Source organism: Monopterus albus, unplaced genomic scaffold, assembly GCF_001952655.1.
Source record: "Monopterus albus unplaced genomic scaffold, M_albus_1.0 scaffold246.1, whole genome shotgun sequence".
Taxonomy (NCBI): Eukaryota; Metazoa; Chordata; class Actinopteri; order Synbranchiformes; family Synbranchidae; genus Monopterus; species Monopterus albus.
In genome coordinates, this window is record NW_018128126.1 from 1,152,579 (window position 1) to 1,170,838 (window position 18,260).

The 18,260-nt window shown below is 41.2% G+C and overlaps 2 protein-coding genes across 2 annotated transcripts in view; both read right to left on the minus strand.

The window, feature by feature from the left end:
• Positions 1 to 13,097, minus strand: part of nxn (nucleoredoxin) — a 58,464-nt gene extending 45,367 nt beyond the window's left edge. Inside the window, exon 1 of the mRNA XM_020620707.1 lies at positions 12,608 to 13,097. Within this exon, the coding sequence (XP_020476363.1) occupies positions 12,608 to 12,916 (309 nt within the window). The 5' untranslated portion in view covers positions 12,917 to 13,097. The remainder of the gene's footprint in view (positions 1 to 12,607) is intronic.
• A 731-nt stretch (positions 13,098 to 13,828) lies between these two features.
• txndc17 (thioredoxin domain containing 17) lies at positions 13,829 to 16,162 on the minus strand. The gene is made up of 4 exons (XM_020620709.1): positions 15,829 to 16,162; positions 15,527 to 15,608; positions 14,823 to 14,898; positions 13,829 to 14,599 (listed from the first exon to the last, which is right to left on the minus strand). The coding sequence occupies exons 1-4, from the start codon at positions 15,971 to 15,973 to the stop codon at positions 14,531 to 14,533; spliced, it is 372 nt and encodes a 123-aa protein (XP_020476365.1). The 5' UTR covers positions 15,974 to 16,162; the 3' UTR covers positions 13,829 to 14,530.
• Positions 16,163 to 18,260: the final 2,098 nt, after the last annotated feature.

Sequence of the window (18,260 nt, forward strand, 5' to 3'; positions counted from 1 at the left end):
ACGAGTGTCTGATGGTTTGTGTGTCTTTTCTGGCTGACACATTCCTTAGTGGAACTACACGAGCTGGAGTATGTGGGGAATGCATGCGGTGAGGTTTTTATTAAACAAAGATATAGCACAGCCGATTTCAAAATGGGATGTGACAGCTGAAGAAATGCAAGCAACACTAGCATGAATCCAAGGCTATTCCTTTAGTCAGAGACTGTTCAGTGAGAACTGCTCTCACTCAGATAACCAGCAGCTCCCATGACACCCTTGTTTCCATTTCCAGTCATGGTTAGTGCCAGCCTTGCACTCGTGACTTGCTTCCAGTTGTACCCCTTGTTATAGCCACCAACATTTCCAGCACCTCCATACATGATGGAGGTGGATCATCCGGCCTCTTGCATCTGACAGAATCCATGTGTTGTTGTTTTTTTTTTTGTTGTTGTCGTTTTTTTAGCAGCAAGGTCAGGTTCTCTACTTGTTTACTGTCCTTGCAGCTGAAATGAACAAACAAGACTTCATTCTGTACAGCTACTCCAAAAAGGCAGGTTCAGTCTAGAGCTGATGTTATTACACAGCCTCAAGGCTGTTTTTGATGATTCTTAAACATGTACTAACAATTATCCATTTTGATTTTTTTTTAAACCAGTATGTATGTAAAACTGCACTAAGCAATAGTTTTTGTTTCCACTGGATGTCTAATGTGAAAGGTGTTGCTCACAATGACAAATCCACAGAAATGCACCAACGAACTCTGCTCTACAGAGCTTCACTGCATCTTTCTTCACCACAGCTTAATTGTTTTGGTTCAGTCTGTCATCTAGTCAGCGGTGTGTCCAGCAGCAGCAGGCAGCTGTGCATTTAGCAGGAATAAAGGCTCCAAAAACCCACTGTATGCTATCTGCCAAGCACCAACCAGCACACAAAGTCAGCAACTGCAGCTGGTGAATATCTAAAAAGCCAGATATATCATGAGAGGCCTCGGGAGAACAAAACGGAGCTAAAAGCAGGCTAAATATTGGACTTGCATTCAATAAGGTGGCCAGAAACAACCTCAGCTGTTGCTCGGTGTCTTCTGGATGCGGAACTGTTTGTTTAACAAATTCATTAAAAAACGCAAGTTGAAGTAGCAACTATTTTACATCTGGGCAGTGAAAGATGTTGGAAAGGTAACTCTCAAAGCCACTATTTACAGAATTGGAAAATCAAAGTCTGCACTAATTTTACTCCAAGATGCAAGAAAAAAAAACATAACATATCTCCACAATGAATATAGGTAACATAAAAATTCCGCATGTATAAGAACTAAAATTATTACAGCTGGTCAACATAAATCAACAAAGCTATTTTGATAATCCACTTGATAACCAGCACTTTAAGCAAAAATATCAAACACGTACTGCTTTCAGCTTCTCGATAGGAGTCACCGCTTCGTTGCACAAAACATCTTAAGTTGTTATCTCTGACTGTGGAAAACTCAAACTGTTTTGTGACATTTTATACAACAAACAATGAATCTGAGAAATAGCCAGAAGATTATTTCATAAAGAAATTAATCATTTGGGCAGCCCTAAAGACTAAAATAAGTTTTATAACATACGGTAACTGGCAGAAGCAGACAGGACAGTTTACTGTACAGCATCTGTCGGTGCCAATAATCTGGCTGAAGAAGCCCTGTGTGTTAAAGTTTTATTAGTGATGGTGTAACATCATGAATCAAAGCCCTGTGTGTTAAAGTGACATTAGTGATGGTGTAACATCATGAATCAACTTATGGGCAACATGGGACACTGTCATTTATTTCCCCAATTAGCCTACCTACCCATGACCTTGACAAATAACCCACCATGTATTTTTGAAATAATCATGTGACTTGGGCATGTACACGCATGCCGTGACAGCCACCAGCTGGGAGTATCAACATATCCATCCGTCCAAGCAGATATGATGTGCAATTATGTGGGGACTGGGAGTGTGTTGCTGCTGTGGTGTCACATAACAAAGGCGCGGCGAACTCTGGGAACCTGACCGCACATGATTTGGAAGGTTTAGGTTAATATTCAAACTAGAAACACTTTACATAATCCAAATTTAAAGTATGCATGTTTGAGTGCAGTCTCCTAGAAGAGCAGGAGCTGGGTCCTGGAAAAGACTATGTGTTTTGCTATTACAAAAATAATGAGCGATTTACAGGGTATGAGATCTGCTCCTGCCAGACTTCCCTCAATTTTTCTTAACACACAGCGCAACTTTGCAAGGACAGCATTTAAATTAGCTACATAATTCTTGAGTCTGGTTGAGTTGCTGAGCTTTGACAAATGGTACAGCTGAAGATGCCTACTTCTGCTTCTTCATTCTTTCTGCAACTAGTAAAACTAACTTCTCACTCTATATTGTGCCACATGAAAACTGCCTGAAAGAGCTGATCCAATATTATGGAAAAGGTTCCTCTGGTAAACTGTCTGCAGTGGCATCTGACCTTATTGGACATATGATACTGTATATTCTCAGCTGCCTACAGCACACAGTAAATGTAGCGCCTGTCTAGGATCAAAGTAAGGATCCACCATCAGCTAAACCAACTAACCTGAATTATGTTGGGCCAGCAATTTTTCACATGTACATGAATTCCTTGAAGCAAATGTCTCAACTGTCAAAAAGGCTGTGGCAAAGTGCCATGTCTGTATTCTAATCCTGTTCAGTTCCCTCTGGTGCTCAGTGAACAAGTTCAATCTGTGTGTTGCTCAATGCCTGGGCTTGGCAGGTACATGACTGCATACACGTGTTGTCAACATTTTATTAAAGAACTAAACACTTTGATATTTGTGGACATATGCTTATGAGATGAAATGTGTAGTATTCCAACACTGCTGTTAACTATTTATCATTAATCATTAGCAGTAAGAAAAACAGATAAAACCCATAAAGTGCCCATGGCATGCTCATTTCCAGCCATTTAATGTTTAATCTTGGGTACCTCTAGATTAGCTTGGAACCCCTCATAACTCCAAATAGTCTGTAATTATTTCAGAACAATAAAACCAGAGAGCCTCTTCCTAAAAATCAGAGGATAGTTCGTGAACACGCACAACTCCTGTTGTTGGTGTTGTGTCAGAGGTGGACAGCAAATTGAACCACAACAGCATTACATTAATTTGAATTTCTCCTCCATAGATAGGTAAACAACGGTATATGTACCGATGAAAAGGCGTGTTTTTTTAACTTACCGTTAAGTCCCACCAAGTAGTGGAAACATCACTCCCTTTCAAGTAGCTCCAAGGTCGGTAAATCCAACTGGTGGTTGCTGCGTCTTCCCCCAACAAGGCCACATACATTCCCAAAGTAGTGAAATTATTGGTCTCATCCTAGATGGTGACAAGTCAGCCTACAGATGGGAGGTTGAGCAGCTGGTCCTATGGTGTAGTCACAACAACCTAGAGCTGAACATGCTCAAAACAGTGGATATGACCATGGACTTCAGGAAGAGCCACCCCACACCCCACTATACTTGGCAGCACTGTATCAGCAGTACAGTCCTACAAGTTTCTGGGCTCCACTATCTATCTCCTAGGACCTAATGTGGTCGTCCAACATTAGGACCATGACCAAAAAGGCACAGCAGAGGATGTACTGCCTGTGCCAGCTCAGGAAGTTCGACCTGCCCCAGGAGCTGCTGATACAGTTCTACAGAGGAATCATTGAGTCTATTCTCTGCTCATCCATCACTGTCTGGTTTGGCTCAACAACCAAACAGGACATGAATAGATTTACAGGGGACAGTCAGGACGGCAGAAAGAACCATCGGTGCCAGCCTGCCCTCCATGGAGGACCTGTACACCTCATGGATCAAAAAGAGGGCAGAGAGGATTTCTGCAGACCCCTCACATCATGGACACACATTCTTTGAACTCCTCCCCTCTAGGTGGAGCTACAAGTCACTATATGCCAAAACATCCAGGCATGGAGACAGTTTCTTTCCAGGGCCATTACACTCATGAACAGTTAGTTTAGGTTTTGCTCTTTTAACTTGTGTTTTCTCAACTTGTATATATACAGTATATTCTGTATTTATTCTGTTTTTATTGCTGTGCACATCGGGGCCCACTGGGCTAGAGTCAAATTCCTTGTATTTTTGATAATACTTGGCAATAAGGTTTACACTTATGCTTCTCTGTCCTCTGTCATGTGGCACAGAGGCCCACAAAGCCCAGCAGAGTGGAGCATTTTCTCCATCTATTATTGGCTTAAGAAAGTGACTACAATGTAATTTTCCATTTCCAACTCTGGCCCCACCCTTATATCACAGTACAACAGCTAATAGCCTTTTGGTCTGACATACTCCCACCTCTCTGCCAGGTCACACTAATACATAAAATACCGTAACACTACAGTAACACCACATTAAATACTCATTTTTCTTACAGCTAAATTGTCACTGTTTGGTCAGTTCTGCATTCCTACTAAACAGCAGCTGAGGATGGATAATTCAACAATTTATTCATTACTTTTATTACAAAACCATTTGAACTCTTTATCCATGATTTTTACAACTGTCATCTATTGCTTTAGCTATCCATTAGCTACTTTAAGCTAGCAGTTACTAGCCAACTACTTAATTTCTTTTTTTCATATATTTTTTCATAAAAGGCCAAAACACATTAGTCAGCTTTTCTGTAAATGTGCCATTAGCCAGCTAGCCATTTACAAGTTTTGTCAAGTTGTGTCTAGCTATTTCAACAGTTTACCCTTTATTTTTAGTCAGCTAACTGTAGCAACTGTTTACGTAGCTACACCAGTTAAAAGGTTTGCACATCAAGAACCATCACTCTTCTATAAGCAATATAACCACATGGGCTCAGGATGACTTTGGCTCACCTGTGTCAGGCACTACAATACGTAGTTACATCCATAAATGCTGCTGTAAACCGTACTGTGCCAAAAGGAAGCTCTATGTCAACAGTGTCCTGAAGCTCAATCCACTGCTCTGTGGGCTCAGAGGCATCTGGGATGGACCATCACACAGTGGAAACGTGTACTGTGGTCAGATGAATCAGTGTTTCAGGTCTCTGTTGGAAGGAATGGATTCTGTGTGCTCCGGACTAAAGACAGAAAAGACCATCCAGACTGTTACCAGCAACAAGTCCAAAAGCCAGGGTCTGTCATGGTCTGGGGTTGTGTCAGTGCCCTTGGCAAAGGTAACTTCCACTTCTGTGATGGCTCCATTAATGCTGAAAAAAACACATTACCAAGGCCTGGCTGTGGAGGAAAAGGGTGTGAGTACTGGACTGTCCTGCCTGCAGTCCCAACCTGTCCCCAATAGAGAATGTGTGGAGCATTTTGAAATGCAAACTGCATCAACAAAGACCCAGGACTGTTGCACCTTAAGACTTGTTTACAGGAAGAATGGGACAAAATGACACCTGACAGACTGAATCACCTGGTGTCCTCAGTCCCTAAACGTCTTTTAAGTGTTGTGGAAAGGAACAACAACATCACACCGTGGTAAACACTTTACTGTCCCAACTTTTTTTAGAATGTGTTGCAGCATCAGAATTGAAGTGAGTGTTTATTTTGAATAAAGAATAAAGTCGATGAGGTATCACATCAAATAATGTGCTGCTGTGTTGTTTTCAATGTAATACAGGACACAGATGATTTATAAATTACTATTTTCAGTTTTGAGTTTACATACCACCCCAACTTTTTCTGATTTGGGGTTGTACAAATGCATCCAGATTACTGGATTCAATAATAGGAGCGGCCTTGTGGGATTTCTGAATTAAAAGTGAATATAGCTAAAAGATTTTTTTTTTTTTTTTAAATCGAATCCTAATTTCTCTTTCCACATACAAAACAGAAAACTACTCTGCATTCTGACTAAGCTACCCCTTTCTCACTTTGTCATATGCTTGTCAGTTGGTTGATTAAAATCCCTTCACCACATGCAACAGCTAGACTGTAGGCAAGACAGCGGGCTGGTGCCAGGGTGCCATGCAACACACTGGGTTTCTTTGTATGGCGAGCTGCTTTTCAGACAGGAGCTGCGGTAGCACTTACACTTAGATGAAAACACCACAGTGAGGGGGGTTTATAACTTGCATACAGCCCACACTGCTCCCATCCTAGGAGCAGGGTGGTGGTCACATGGAAGGAAAAGGGTTATCGTGCAAGGAGAAACTTGTCATGCCAGAAATGTTCGCACTATGAATAAATTTACATCAAATCCACATTGCCACTCACTGACATGAGTGAGATTTCATTGAGCACCAGTGCTAAAAATGAAAACGTGGCTGTATGGAGTCCAAAGCACGCATCCATCATTGTGTCATTTTCATTTAGCTTGAGAAATGTGATCAGTGGTGATGATGAGAAGGAAACTGGGCAATCACAAAGAGCTAACATTCAATCTAGGAGCAATAACAAAAGGAAGACGAGAGAAGCTCTGGATGGCAGGATGCCCCTGGGGCGGCAGTGTTATTATGTTGGAAAGGGCTGCTGAGCTGTGGTGTGGGGCAATTAGAGACTGGAGGATTGACTGGGGGAGGGTCCAGGCACAACAACCCATCCATGAAAAGGAGGAACAAACCCAGATACAGCAGCAACAGTAGATGATGGTGGATTTACGAATTACAATAACAACCGTTGGCTTAATTCCTGTCATCAGGAGACCGCAAAATAAATATGGAGCGACTGCATGCTGTACTGGTTTGGATGATTAGACTGGTAAGTATGTGAAAATTGTGCTGTTCTGGGGATACACAGGCTGACATATCATCTGCTGTCCTCATGGAGACACTGTGGTGAACACAATAGCCATGTCTATTATCTTTAACATCATTCTGCTTTGGAAAGTCCTGACTGAATCCCACACAGAGTCCAGGAGCCGTCCACTGGAGAACACAGAGAGGAAAACTCAGTCCCAGAGTATCAATGCAGTGGTTTGTAGACAGCAGAGAGAGGTCACAGCTTTACAAGCTATTGTGTGTTGTCAGTGAATAGGTAGATAACGGAAATGAAAACAGATTGAGTTGCAAGAGAGAAAGGGTTTTACAAGACACACAGGACGACTGTTCCCTAAACGCTCACCTGGGTAACTTAAAACCCTGAATTTCACCTGATGAGATCTCTATTGTCACCTCTCATAATATTACAGATCTCCCTGTAAAGGGGACATAATGGACAGTGAAAGAAGACAGTAGCACAAGCATGGTGGTGTGAGATGTTAACAGCTGCCATTGCCAAGAATCTGGAGCCCTCACAAACACACAGTTTCCATGCCCTATGGCCCTGCACGGCTTCAGTGGAGCAGGTGTCTGCATACATTCTTTATAGAAGCTCTTGTCAAACATGGCACACAGCAAACAAGGCCTCACAGCTGCAAGACGATGGAGTCCCATTAAAGTACAGCACAGCAGCCAGGCATGCACGTGTTAAGCCAGCATCACGGTAACAGTGTCTCCAAGGTCAGCAGACTAAAAAGGTTCAGGTGAGAGAACAAACTCCAGTGGTGTGAACCAGAATGCACAGAAGTTATAATGATAGTACAGAGCAACTCTCCTCTCCTCATTTCATTAATAGGAAACAAATGGTGCTGTGGTCATCTGTGTTCACTAGCAGGGTTGAGCTGACACAAAACAAACACTACAAATATCCAATCAGCAAATTCAAACACTTAACCCAACAATATATAAAGTGCAAAATACACAGATTAAAAACTTTTGAAAATTAAATAAATGCCTAAGGAATAGTATATGAACAAAATTATTATTTATGCCAGCACACAGCTTCCTTTACTTAAATTTGAAACCTTTAGACCAGAAAAATTCTGCATCTCAGTTTAGTTGGACAATAAGAAAAATGAAAACAAAACAAAAAAAAAGATCCGTGTTCATGAGTATGAAGCGTACATAGAACAAAATCTTGATCTTTAAATGTTTCCAAAAACAAAAATTGAGTATTTAAAGAACATGAAAACTTCTTTAAACTGTTTTAGGGTTTTACTAGTCAGTTAATCTGACAGGATCAAATACCTTTAATTAAGGATCAGCTCAGTTTCAAACTTCATATGAGGCTACTTACTAAACCCTCAGTACTTTGTTCAGCGTTAGGAACCTAAAAGAACGTGACTCTAGTAAAGGTTCAGAGCTTTCTTTGGCAGAGTAGCCATGCTAGGCCACCCGTTAACGCTCTTATATTTGTTCCATCTAGTTTTCTGTGAGTCTACTTCTACATACCATCTGTAATTAACCTTCCTTCTATGGTTTTTAGGCATGCATATCGTTTGGCACTGTACCGATGAACTACTGGTTTTACTTTAAATAAAGAAGCCTATGAATGACAAGCTATTTCTGGCATCCTGCTGCTGACACCATACATGATGTTTGTTCCCATGAGCCGGAGTACGGCAGGCAGAGCAGACAGCGGTGATGAACACATCCTGTCCGAGTCCTACAGCTAGCCTCACTCCAAAGCTCTGATTTGCAGATGTTTCACATCGCAGAAGCCTCAAAAATGTCTGTCGACGTTATTGGAGTGACCACAACAAAGATGAACACAGGCCCATAAAAACCAAACACATCACTGACAGATGAAGAACTGTGAATTACCACCTGCAGATAAAACATCTGACTGACCTTTCCATACCCTGTACTCCCACTAGGCCTCTGCGGTCGGTTGACCAGGTTCTTTTAGTGGTCCCTAAAACAAAGCTGATGTGAGAGCGTTTAACACTGGTAGCCCTGAGGCTTTGGCATGAGCTTCCTATCCATGACAGGATGTCTCCCTCACAGACTGCTTTTAAATCCTAACTGAAGGCATTTTTTATTGCTTGGCCTTCACGGTACCATGAGCGTTCTTATGTTTTCAGCCTCTTTTATTTTATGCAACTTTTTATCCCTCGTGGTTTTTTTTACAGTGGTACCTGCTGTATTTTAAAGCACACTGGTCAACTTGTTTTAAATGTGCTTTAGAAATCAATTCGATTTGTTTCAACTGTCACAGAGTAAGAGGGAGTGGGATGCATCATGGGTAGAGTGTGCTGCAGTTTTCAGCAGATCAGGGATTATTGATGAAAGGTGTGTTTAACCCCTCTCTGAAGCCCCTTGCACCCTTGGCCCCTGGCTGTGAGCCAGTTGAGCGAGTGTCCTGCCTCTGGGGGCCAGTTACACAGCAGAACCACCAACCAGGAGGACTTGAACCAGAGGCCTTTCTCTCATTGTGATGTGATCCCCCACCCCCCAGTTTGCAGCAGCTTCTCAGCTTGTTCTCCCCTTTCTGGTCAAGTTGGGTTTTCATATCGCATTGGCCAAGGTTGTAATCGATTTACATGGAACTCTCTCTCCCTCCTGCTGCACAAGCCCATGTAAGGCAGTGCCAGCAAGCCGAGACAGCCAGGCAGCTAGCCGTCCCCAGGCAACAAGCAGACGTCCACTCGCTGAGAACCAGTCACTCCAGGGTCCCCTATGACACACATTAGACGGTATTCTGTACCCTGTTTAAAAAATAAAAAAGTGCTCTGACCTCTTGGCCTGATGTCAACAAGTGACGTCACCTTAAGAACAGAAAACAACACAAACAAAGACCGCTGACTGTTTCCCACACATTCAAATAAAAGAAACAATTTAACAGTCTGTAACTGACCCAAAGATGTGGGGCAAATAACACTTCAGTCTATTTACAATGGTTACAAAAGGACCAGAGAACTACATGACAGACAGACTGAATAAAGACCAGCATCGACTTTCAGTTAAGTCCTTACTTCTCTGTATTTAATCAAGAACATTATCTTTTCTTGATTAAATAAGCAACATTCCTGCAACGGGAAAACCTGGATAATCCCCGAGTATTAAGGAAAAGAGGACAGCCTCCAGTGGGAGACGAGTAGCCAGTACAGGGCAGAGGGAGGGAGTGCAGTCAGAGAGACTTTGTTGGGCGGTGAAGCTCTGAAAAACCCGGTTGAAGAAAAATTGCATCCTTGGCCAGGAGATGAGCTGTGCTTGCATTACGTCACAAAGCATCCTGAGAGGAGAGCTGAGAGGACCACTTAGTCTCTGCAGAGCCCTCCACTGGGTCAACATCACTCTTCCATTAGGTCTGACTATAGCACATACAGCTTCTCTTCAGTTACTGTAACGTTCACGTCACGAGCAGTCCTTCCTCTTCTGTTCCTCAGAGCCAAAATGACAGACTGCATGTTGTCCCATTTCATCACCAGCTGACGAAATATGATTCTGGCACTTAACCACATCTAATTCTAACCACAAAGATTAAAATTGGTGTTTTTGTCCCGACTTTACCACCTTGTGCTTCACCAATATGCATAAACCCCTAAACAATAGGAAACTAATTACACTAACAATTTACAGAGAGAAAAAAGCATCAACTACCTACAGTAAATCATAATAGAAACACTCTCCCTGAAGGTGTAGCATTTCATATCCAGTCCTCCAGAGATAAGCTCAGACCGTTTGGACAGGAGAATGGCTGCAGTGTAAATGAATGCACAGACCCCAGCTGTACCGCTGGATTAAAATTTAAATGCCAACTTGCATAAATCATGGATTAACTAGTGGACATGAGGGCCAACAACAAGCTCTGCATGTTTCTGAAGGTGTGGCATACTGTCAGGGCCATAGACTGAAGCCTGCTATGTTATAACAGTGAGTGAGATAAGAATTCAGGAGGTCAGTTAAAGCCCGAAGTGAACCAGAAGCACAAGCCTGTGTATAAGTGACACACAGCCGCATTACACGTTTCTCATAAGGCCGAGGCAGCCGGTAGCCTGCCAACAAGAGCATGAATAATGGCTACGTTGGTACTCCAGATATTTTCCACATGCAGTTAGAAGACAATAACCGTGGATGTGCTCCGCCCCAGAGAACAACAACACAACCCCCACTTCCCCGTCTCCCCTAAGCCTTTATTCACGCCTGGACTTCATTATGAAGTGCAACGGAAATCATCACTGGCAATCTGAAAGAATTTACAAGACAATGACTCAGTTCAGGTCATACCTCGGCTACACAAAGAACAGCTCAATAAGCTCAGCATGAAAAGATGCATCCTTGCTGATAACATACAGGCAAAATGTAGGCTACTAAACATTTTAGGCCACAGTGGTTTTATACACATTTTGCCTACACATACATTTAAAAATAATTTTTTTTTATTATTTTATTAGAAGTATTTCTTCTTACACTGTGCAAACCTTTACCTTAAAAAGCAAAGGGTCACAGTCACCATTTACCATTTTTCGGACAAGCTTAGAGCAGCATTTCCCTTTACAAACTAAATCTGCATTACAGACATGCATGATTAACACTATATGCAAGACAGCTCTGCACAGTATCTTTGTTTACGCCTCATCTACAACTGCATTTAAGTAGCAGGGGGACCGGCCAGGATGTTGGGATGGCCCACAGACACACACCATAGGCAACACTGTCCTCCTTTCTATCATTTCAAAAGACTTGGCTTCATATTTATGCAGCTGCAAATTTACAAAGAAAACCTCTTCTTTAACCGGACATAAAGATAGTCATTTATCGACACAAGAGGTTTGTGAGTTCTGTTTTTGTGACATTTTTAGCTATGAACAAAGGAAACCTACAATATTTACCTTAAATATTTTAACTTCTCCAAAAATTAATTCATCTAAATATTGGATTTTAGTGCAGTTTAAGATTTAGGCTAATAATACAATAACATTATTAAAAAAAAATTAATATTTATCAAGAACATCTCTTTACATTGAAAATCAATTTACACCAAATTTTCCAAATAAAATGTCACATAAAAATAAATCCAATAAATAAATGTGCCTTGTGATTTTAAAGACTTAGACATATAAAAGCACTTAGATGAGAGAAGAACCAAGCACTGCATTGCTGGCCCCACCAGAAAAAGCTAAAGATGACATGAAGCCCAAATAAAAGGCCTCGCCTGGCTACAACACGGGTAGTATGATAATAACACTGCTCTGTGATGTTCATAGGAAATATTAGGATTCTAAAAGTATTTCCTCAACTAGTAACACAGTTATGAGCCTGTGGAAAAACAAAAGGAAATGAAGTCTGGTTTTCTTTCTGTCCACTCCTTTTGATAACTTAGGAATGTGTGGTCTTCTCTGTTTAGATCCTGTTTTAGGATTATTATGGACCCTTCACTGGCTGCAAAGGTTACTATCGAGATGCTGAAATATAATTTTAAAACGTCAGTTTCTTGTTAGATTCCTAATAGTTTGTCTGTCTGTCTGACATTTCACAGTTGTCCGTTTATTTTTCAGGTTAAACACCAGCTAAATTAACTCAACCTCAACACTAGATTACATACAGTTATAAAACGCAGGCCTGCGTTTCATCAATATCTAGTTTGACTCGGTTTCGAAAAACTATTCTGAGACAATAGAAGTGCAGCTGATTACAGTCAGATCTGACTAAGACCAGGTTAAGTAGGAAACAATTCCCTGACTTAGATTAAACCACATCCACCTGTGCAGTGAAGAAGAAGCTGCCGTGGCCTGTGACCGCTTCCCCGGTGGTTTCAGCCAACGAACAGAAACCCTCTCCAGAGAAGGGGGCACTGATTTGGCGGCGTCCCTCTTCATCACCACAGCCCATCTTACCTTTTTGTGTCTGTCTTTGAAAGGTAACGCCGGCCACGGCATCTCCTGCAAAAAGTCTTGCCAGTGTTTCTGGTCCTGATCAGACGAGATGAAGACGATTTCCAATTTGTCCTTGTGTTCAGACGTCTTTTTGAACCTGCTGTAAAACTCACACAGGTTGCTGTTGAACTGCTTGCACGGGGCGTTCAGGCTGCATCCGAAGAAGAGCCCGACCAGGGAGAGCCTGGCGCCTAGTGACTGCACGTCCACCTCGGCTTTCGCGCTGTTGACGAGCCGCTCCCCGAGAAGACTCAGCAGAAACGCCGACATGGCAGCGTACAGTCCTTGAACACACAGCGTTACCCTCGGCCGAGACTGCTGTACATGTAAGCGCTATGCTCAGGCGACACCCAGCACTTCCTCCGCCTCCAGCGTGAGGTTTTAGGTGAGCTCTGATCCCCTGTGTGTCACCGCCGCTCGTCCTGTCCTTTACTGCGATGCAAAACTTCTACAGTGTGACATATTTATTAGCTACATGTGCAAAACCATTGAGCAGGAACACACTTTCATCATGACATCTGGCGGCTCCAGTTACAAAAAAGACACTTCATCATCATATTCTGTGCATTTTTAATGTGTTAAAACAAAAACAAAAAATGCAGCTCACCTCTTTTAATGTCTGAGTTTACATATTTATATCACCAAACCTTGTCTACTTTTCATAATAAAAAAAGCTGGATTCCAGCTTTGACCTCAAAATCGCATTAAATGTCTGGAATTTCTTCATTCAATAAGCGTCTGGACAACTCTCCATGAAATTCTACAGATTTCCAAAAGATAAGGCTGGAGGACAGCCCGGTACAACTCCCTCTATGCCCGGGGACATGCTGCCACCTGGTGGTCACAAGAGGTACTACCCGGGCTGCAGCAAAAGTTTAGGTAGAGCAGGGGTTTCTGTGCTTCACCTACTTCCAGTGGTGGAAATTCAAAAATTCACAAAAATAAAATAAAATAAAACTTTAACAAAACTGACAGACAGATCTGTATGTCCGCACTTTGTTTTTTTCTTAGCTCCTGTCCTGTTGATCTTCCCTCACTGCCTGAAAACCATTGGACTAAACTAACTAGCTGTATATAAAGCAGTTTAAAACCAGCTCCACATTGAGCATCTACATCATTAAAATGCTGCTGAAGCATTAATGCATGAGTATTAATGATCTAATAAAGTCACACAATATTTTGTATCACAGGGCACATTTTACTGCAGCATGAGTACTTTTACTTTCCACAATTCAAGTACATTTTGCTGATAATACTTATCTACTTTTGCTTGCAATAATTTTGAAACTGTGGTATTGTTACTTTAACTTATTGAAGTATTTCCATCACTTCCCATCTTCCAAGGTGCAAGGAGTAAAAGAGTCCTTAAATGGTGAAAAACACTTGTAGCGTAAGAGCAACTTACTTTGAACTCGCAGAACAAAAACTACGAATATCATTTGCAATATCTGAAGATACATCAAGTGTTAATTTAGTCTAACAAAGCAACAAAAATCAAATAAAAAACTGTCATGATAATAAAATTTAAAAAATCCCAGAATATTCTTATAACCAGCTACTTTGTTAGAGTAGCATTACATCTGAAGAAATATGCCAGCTTCAAATGACAATTCAGGATTGACTGTTTTAACAAAATCATAAAATGTGTATGAATCCCATCAATTCTGTGTTCATCCAGTACAGAGTTAGTTGAACATACAAAAGAGGCTCATTATTTAGAATTTAAATGCACACAGTGTATTTGCGTGAGATTACAGTGGGAGCAGCATTTTGTAAATGGAAATTTTCATTAATGCAGTAGTGCTGAAATTGAATGGTGTTAAATGCAATGTACTGTTTAACAGTGATCATGAATGCATTGTAATGTTAGCAGCATGGGATCCTTCAGTCCTCAGTGAACATCATCTTCACCAGCTCGGCTTTGAAGCACTCCTCCTCCACCAGTTTCTGAGGCTGAGGCAAAGAGATTACATGTTGGCTTTTAACAGTGCTGTAAATTAGGGAAAACACTAACTACACTTATATTAAAACATCAGTAAAATATAAAATTGTATAGCTGGAAGTGGATCTCCCATTATCAAACCTAATCTCTAAGAACTTTTCTGTAAAATATTAAACCTAAGCCGTTGCCTGTTGGAAAAAAAAAAAAGGAAATTCCAACTGTAGTTCTTCTTACTGTGCCGTATCTTAGGAGGGTGGGAACTCCACTCAACTTCAGAGTCTTCTTGAAGTCATTGTTTGGATTCTTCCAACTAAAACGTGACAAAGACATTATTAGGTGACTGATACAATGCACCACACAGGCTAAGAAAGACTCAGGAGGATTTTCAGCTCTTGGTTCCTATTCTTTTGCCTTGTACATACAGTAAAAATGATTATTTATACCACACAGGACCAGTCAGGTGAAACTAAAGACTACGTCTGTCTAGAAATCTAATATTTCACAGTCGTGCTCAATGTAACTCGTTATTCAGTTTGTCAATGTAAATGCAAACTGTTGTAGTGTATAGCTGTAAGCTACTGGTAATTGACTTCACAAATACAAAGAACTGCTTGTGTTTCCACTTCCCTTTTGTTAGAAAATCACTTCTTTCAGCTCATCCTGTAACCTAACGATTTTAATGTAGCTGTTATGTACTGTATATTACACTGTGCTGTGATAACCAGTGGTTAGCCCAATGTCACCGTTATTCCTACCGTATAAAGCAGATGATTGACTTATCTAAAAGTATTCAGAAACAGAAATAACTGATGCAGTCATTATATACGGTGTGTGCTGCAGTGGTGACAGCAGCTATCATCTGGGTAACTTGGGATTTTGATATAACAAAGAGACTGCCCTTAAGATTTGAAAATAAAGAACAGGCCTACAATACTGACTAGGCTCGGTCTCCAACTTGACAGTAGATGAAGACAGAGCCCTCAGGAAGATGAGTCATCTGTCCTCTTACAACTGGGTCGGCTGAAAGGAAACAGGGTAAATTGTTAAAAGTGCACCATACATGAAATAAGTAAGTAGCAAGAGCCTTAACTGCAAAACAGCAAACTAACTACATCAGTAAAAACTTGGTTAGGGGGGTTATTTGATCAAACATCTCAATTACGTCTACCCTACTCCGAATTAAAACAGGGGCATGTTAACTGTCATACAGTATATGGTATAATAAAATACCTGAAGTTACCTTTCACACAATCTGGACACCAGCTCTTTCCTTGGGCGTCTTTATTACCAGAAAAATAAGCAAAAATGTCCTTTCCCTTTCTCTCAGACACAGCCTGACAGAATTCATCATAGCCTCGCACATTTACTTCTTCGTAATGGGCCATCGTTTAGACGGAGTTAATGTGAAAACGCACAAACCTAACCTGAACAGTGAGGTAGGCTACTGACAAATAATGCAGAAATACAGCTCCCCTTCTCTGCTCAACTGGATTAGACCTGGTAGCAATTTGATAGTACCACTTCCGGTCTGTGCAAAGGTTCTTAAAGTGACACTGCACCTGAATGGTCAATGTTTGTAGAGTTCTTTACTTTTTACGCTTAAGTAACCGTAGGTTGTCGCGTTGATGTTTGACTCCTTTAACGATCCGTATTTGGTGCGTTCACGCAATATTGGTACAGTGGGAAAAACATCCAACCCTGCCATCTATGCTACACTCAGACTTTGGAACGTTCGTATATTAATGCCGCTAACTTAGTAGTAAGCTTGTGGCTACATCAGATGTTTGTTACCAAGTTAAACAGATACAACAACTTGTCTATAGCAGAAAATCCGATGTTTCAGACACGAAGGCTAACTAGATTACTCTTAACTTTAGTTTGAACGACAGGACCTGAACGTGGCATACAGACTGCTTCCGTTTAGCGGCAGTTTGTTATTGTCATGACGGCGTTTCAAACTGTTGACAAGCTTGGACCTAGATTTATAAAGTTAACCATGTCCTGTGCTTTAATGAATCTTCGCTTAATGATATATGTCCCTAGCTAATGTGTAATCTTCATATAAAATTTAAAAGGTACTTACAGACGGAGTCGAATAGATGATATTGAGATTACCCTGATGGTAGCAAACGTTAAATCAAAAGCGTAACGTTAGTTAGTGTCCTAATTCTAACTCACGGAGTTAACCTATGTATCACGGACTCTGATAGTATTTTTTTACAGAACTTGGCCGTTGTTTCCAGTGAAATGACGGCAAAGTTCTTGCAGAGTTGCGCTGCGAATTCCGTAGGACAGCAAAGTCGAGAGAGAGACTGGGTCGTTTCAGGTTCAACCAGAAACGTTCATAAGGGCAGCCATTTAACTACTGGAATATCCCAAACCCAGGTAAACAACAGTGGAAGAGTACAGTTTTTTTTTTAATGTTCAACTGTATTTTTGTTCCACATATCTTATGTCACCTATTAGAAGTGCAAGTATGTACACTCATTTGCTAGCTCGTTAGGTACAGCCTGAATTACTAAATGCTGGAATACAACTTAGCTGTATTTACTTATACAACACAGCATCCTTTCATGAATGTTGCAATGTTCAGTTTTGTTGATCCTGTTAAAGAGAGGTGTTGTATGGTGGCTTTGTAGTTTGTGGTACTATTTAGCTGTACTGCCTTTAGCATATGTCTTAGGCTATACTGAGAGGTATCTCGAACAGTTTGTCCACTTCATGTATATTAATAAGACTAGACATCAGGATATGTTATATAAAATGTTTAATGTATATTGGAAACACCTTTCAGCATAAGGCAATAAATGTCAGCAGCACCAGAAATGATGGCCTCCAAAACGAGGCCTCTCACTTTTAATAAAAATGAACATTATAACCTTCAGGAAGGTAGGATTTATTTCAGAGCTGTTCTATTGGACTGTGCTGGATTACTATTATGTAATATACTGTAAACTGAGTGTACAAGTTCAAATGAAGTGAAACACAGTACTGTGCAGAAGTTTTAGGCACTAACAATAAAGCGCAGATACCTTCAAAAATAATACCATGAATAATGCTTTTCTTTATCAGTTAACCTCATACAAAGTGCAGTAGACAGAAAAATCCAAACCTACACCTATGCACAGTTTTTCAAGGGACTTGGCAGGTAGGGCTCTGTGGGGGGCCATTGTAGGGCTCCTTGTTCTTCTTGACTCTGAAGATAGTTCTTTATGACTCTGCCTGTATGTTTGGGCACTTTGACATGCTGCAGAATGAATGTGGGACTGGTCACATGCCTTGCCAGTACTGTGTAATTGATAAGAATCTAAACATCTGAAGTGCCTAACAATTTTGCACAGTACTGTTTATGCTGAGAAAGCAGTGTGCAAAACATAACTGAGTGTCACAGGGACGTTTAAATGTATTGCCTGACTGGTTATAACATTGGCATATTACACACCACAGCTGTTGTTCAATGAAGCCTTCCCTGCGAGTACTGGCAACCGTGCCACCCGTGCAGGCCCACCAGCCCCCATTGTCATTGAGAGACTGCTGCCGCTCTCAGAGGAGCCTGAGAATGTGGACAGCACCAGGAGCTCCATCAGCTTCACCACTCTTTCAGAGGAGAGGCTTCAGTCTGCCATTAAGCTGGCCAAGCGAGATATGAGAAGAAGGCGTCTACAGTCACAG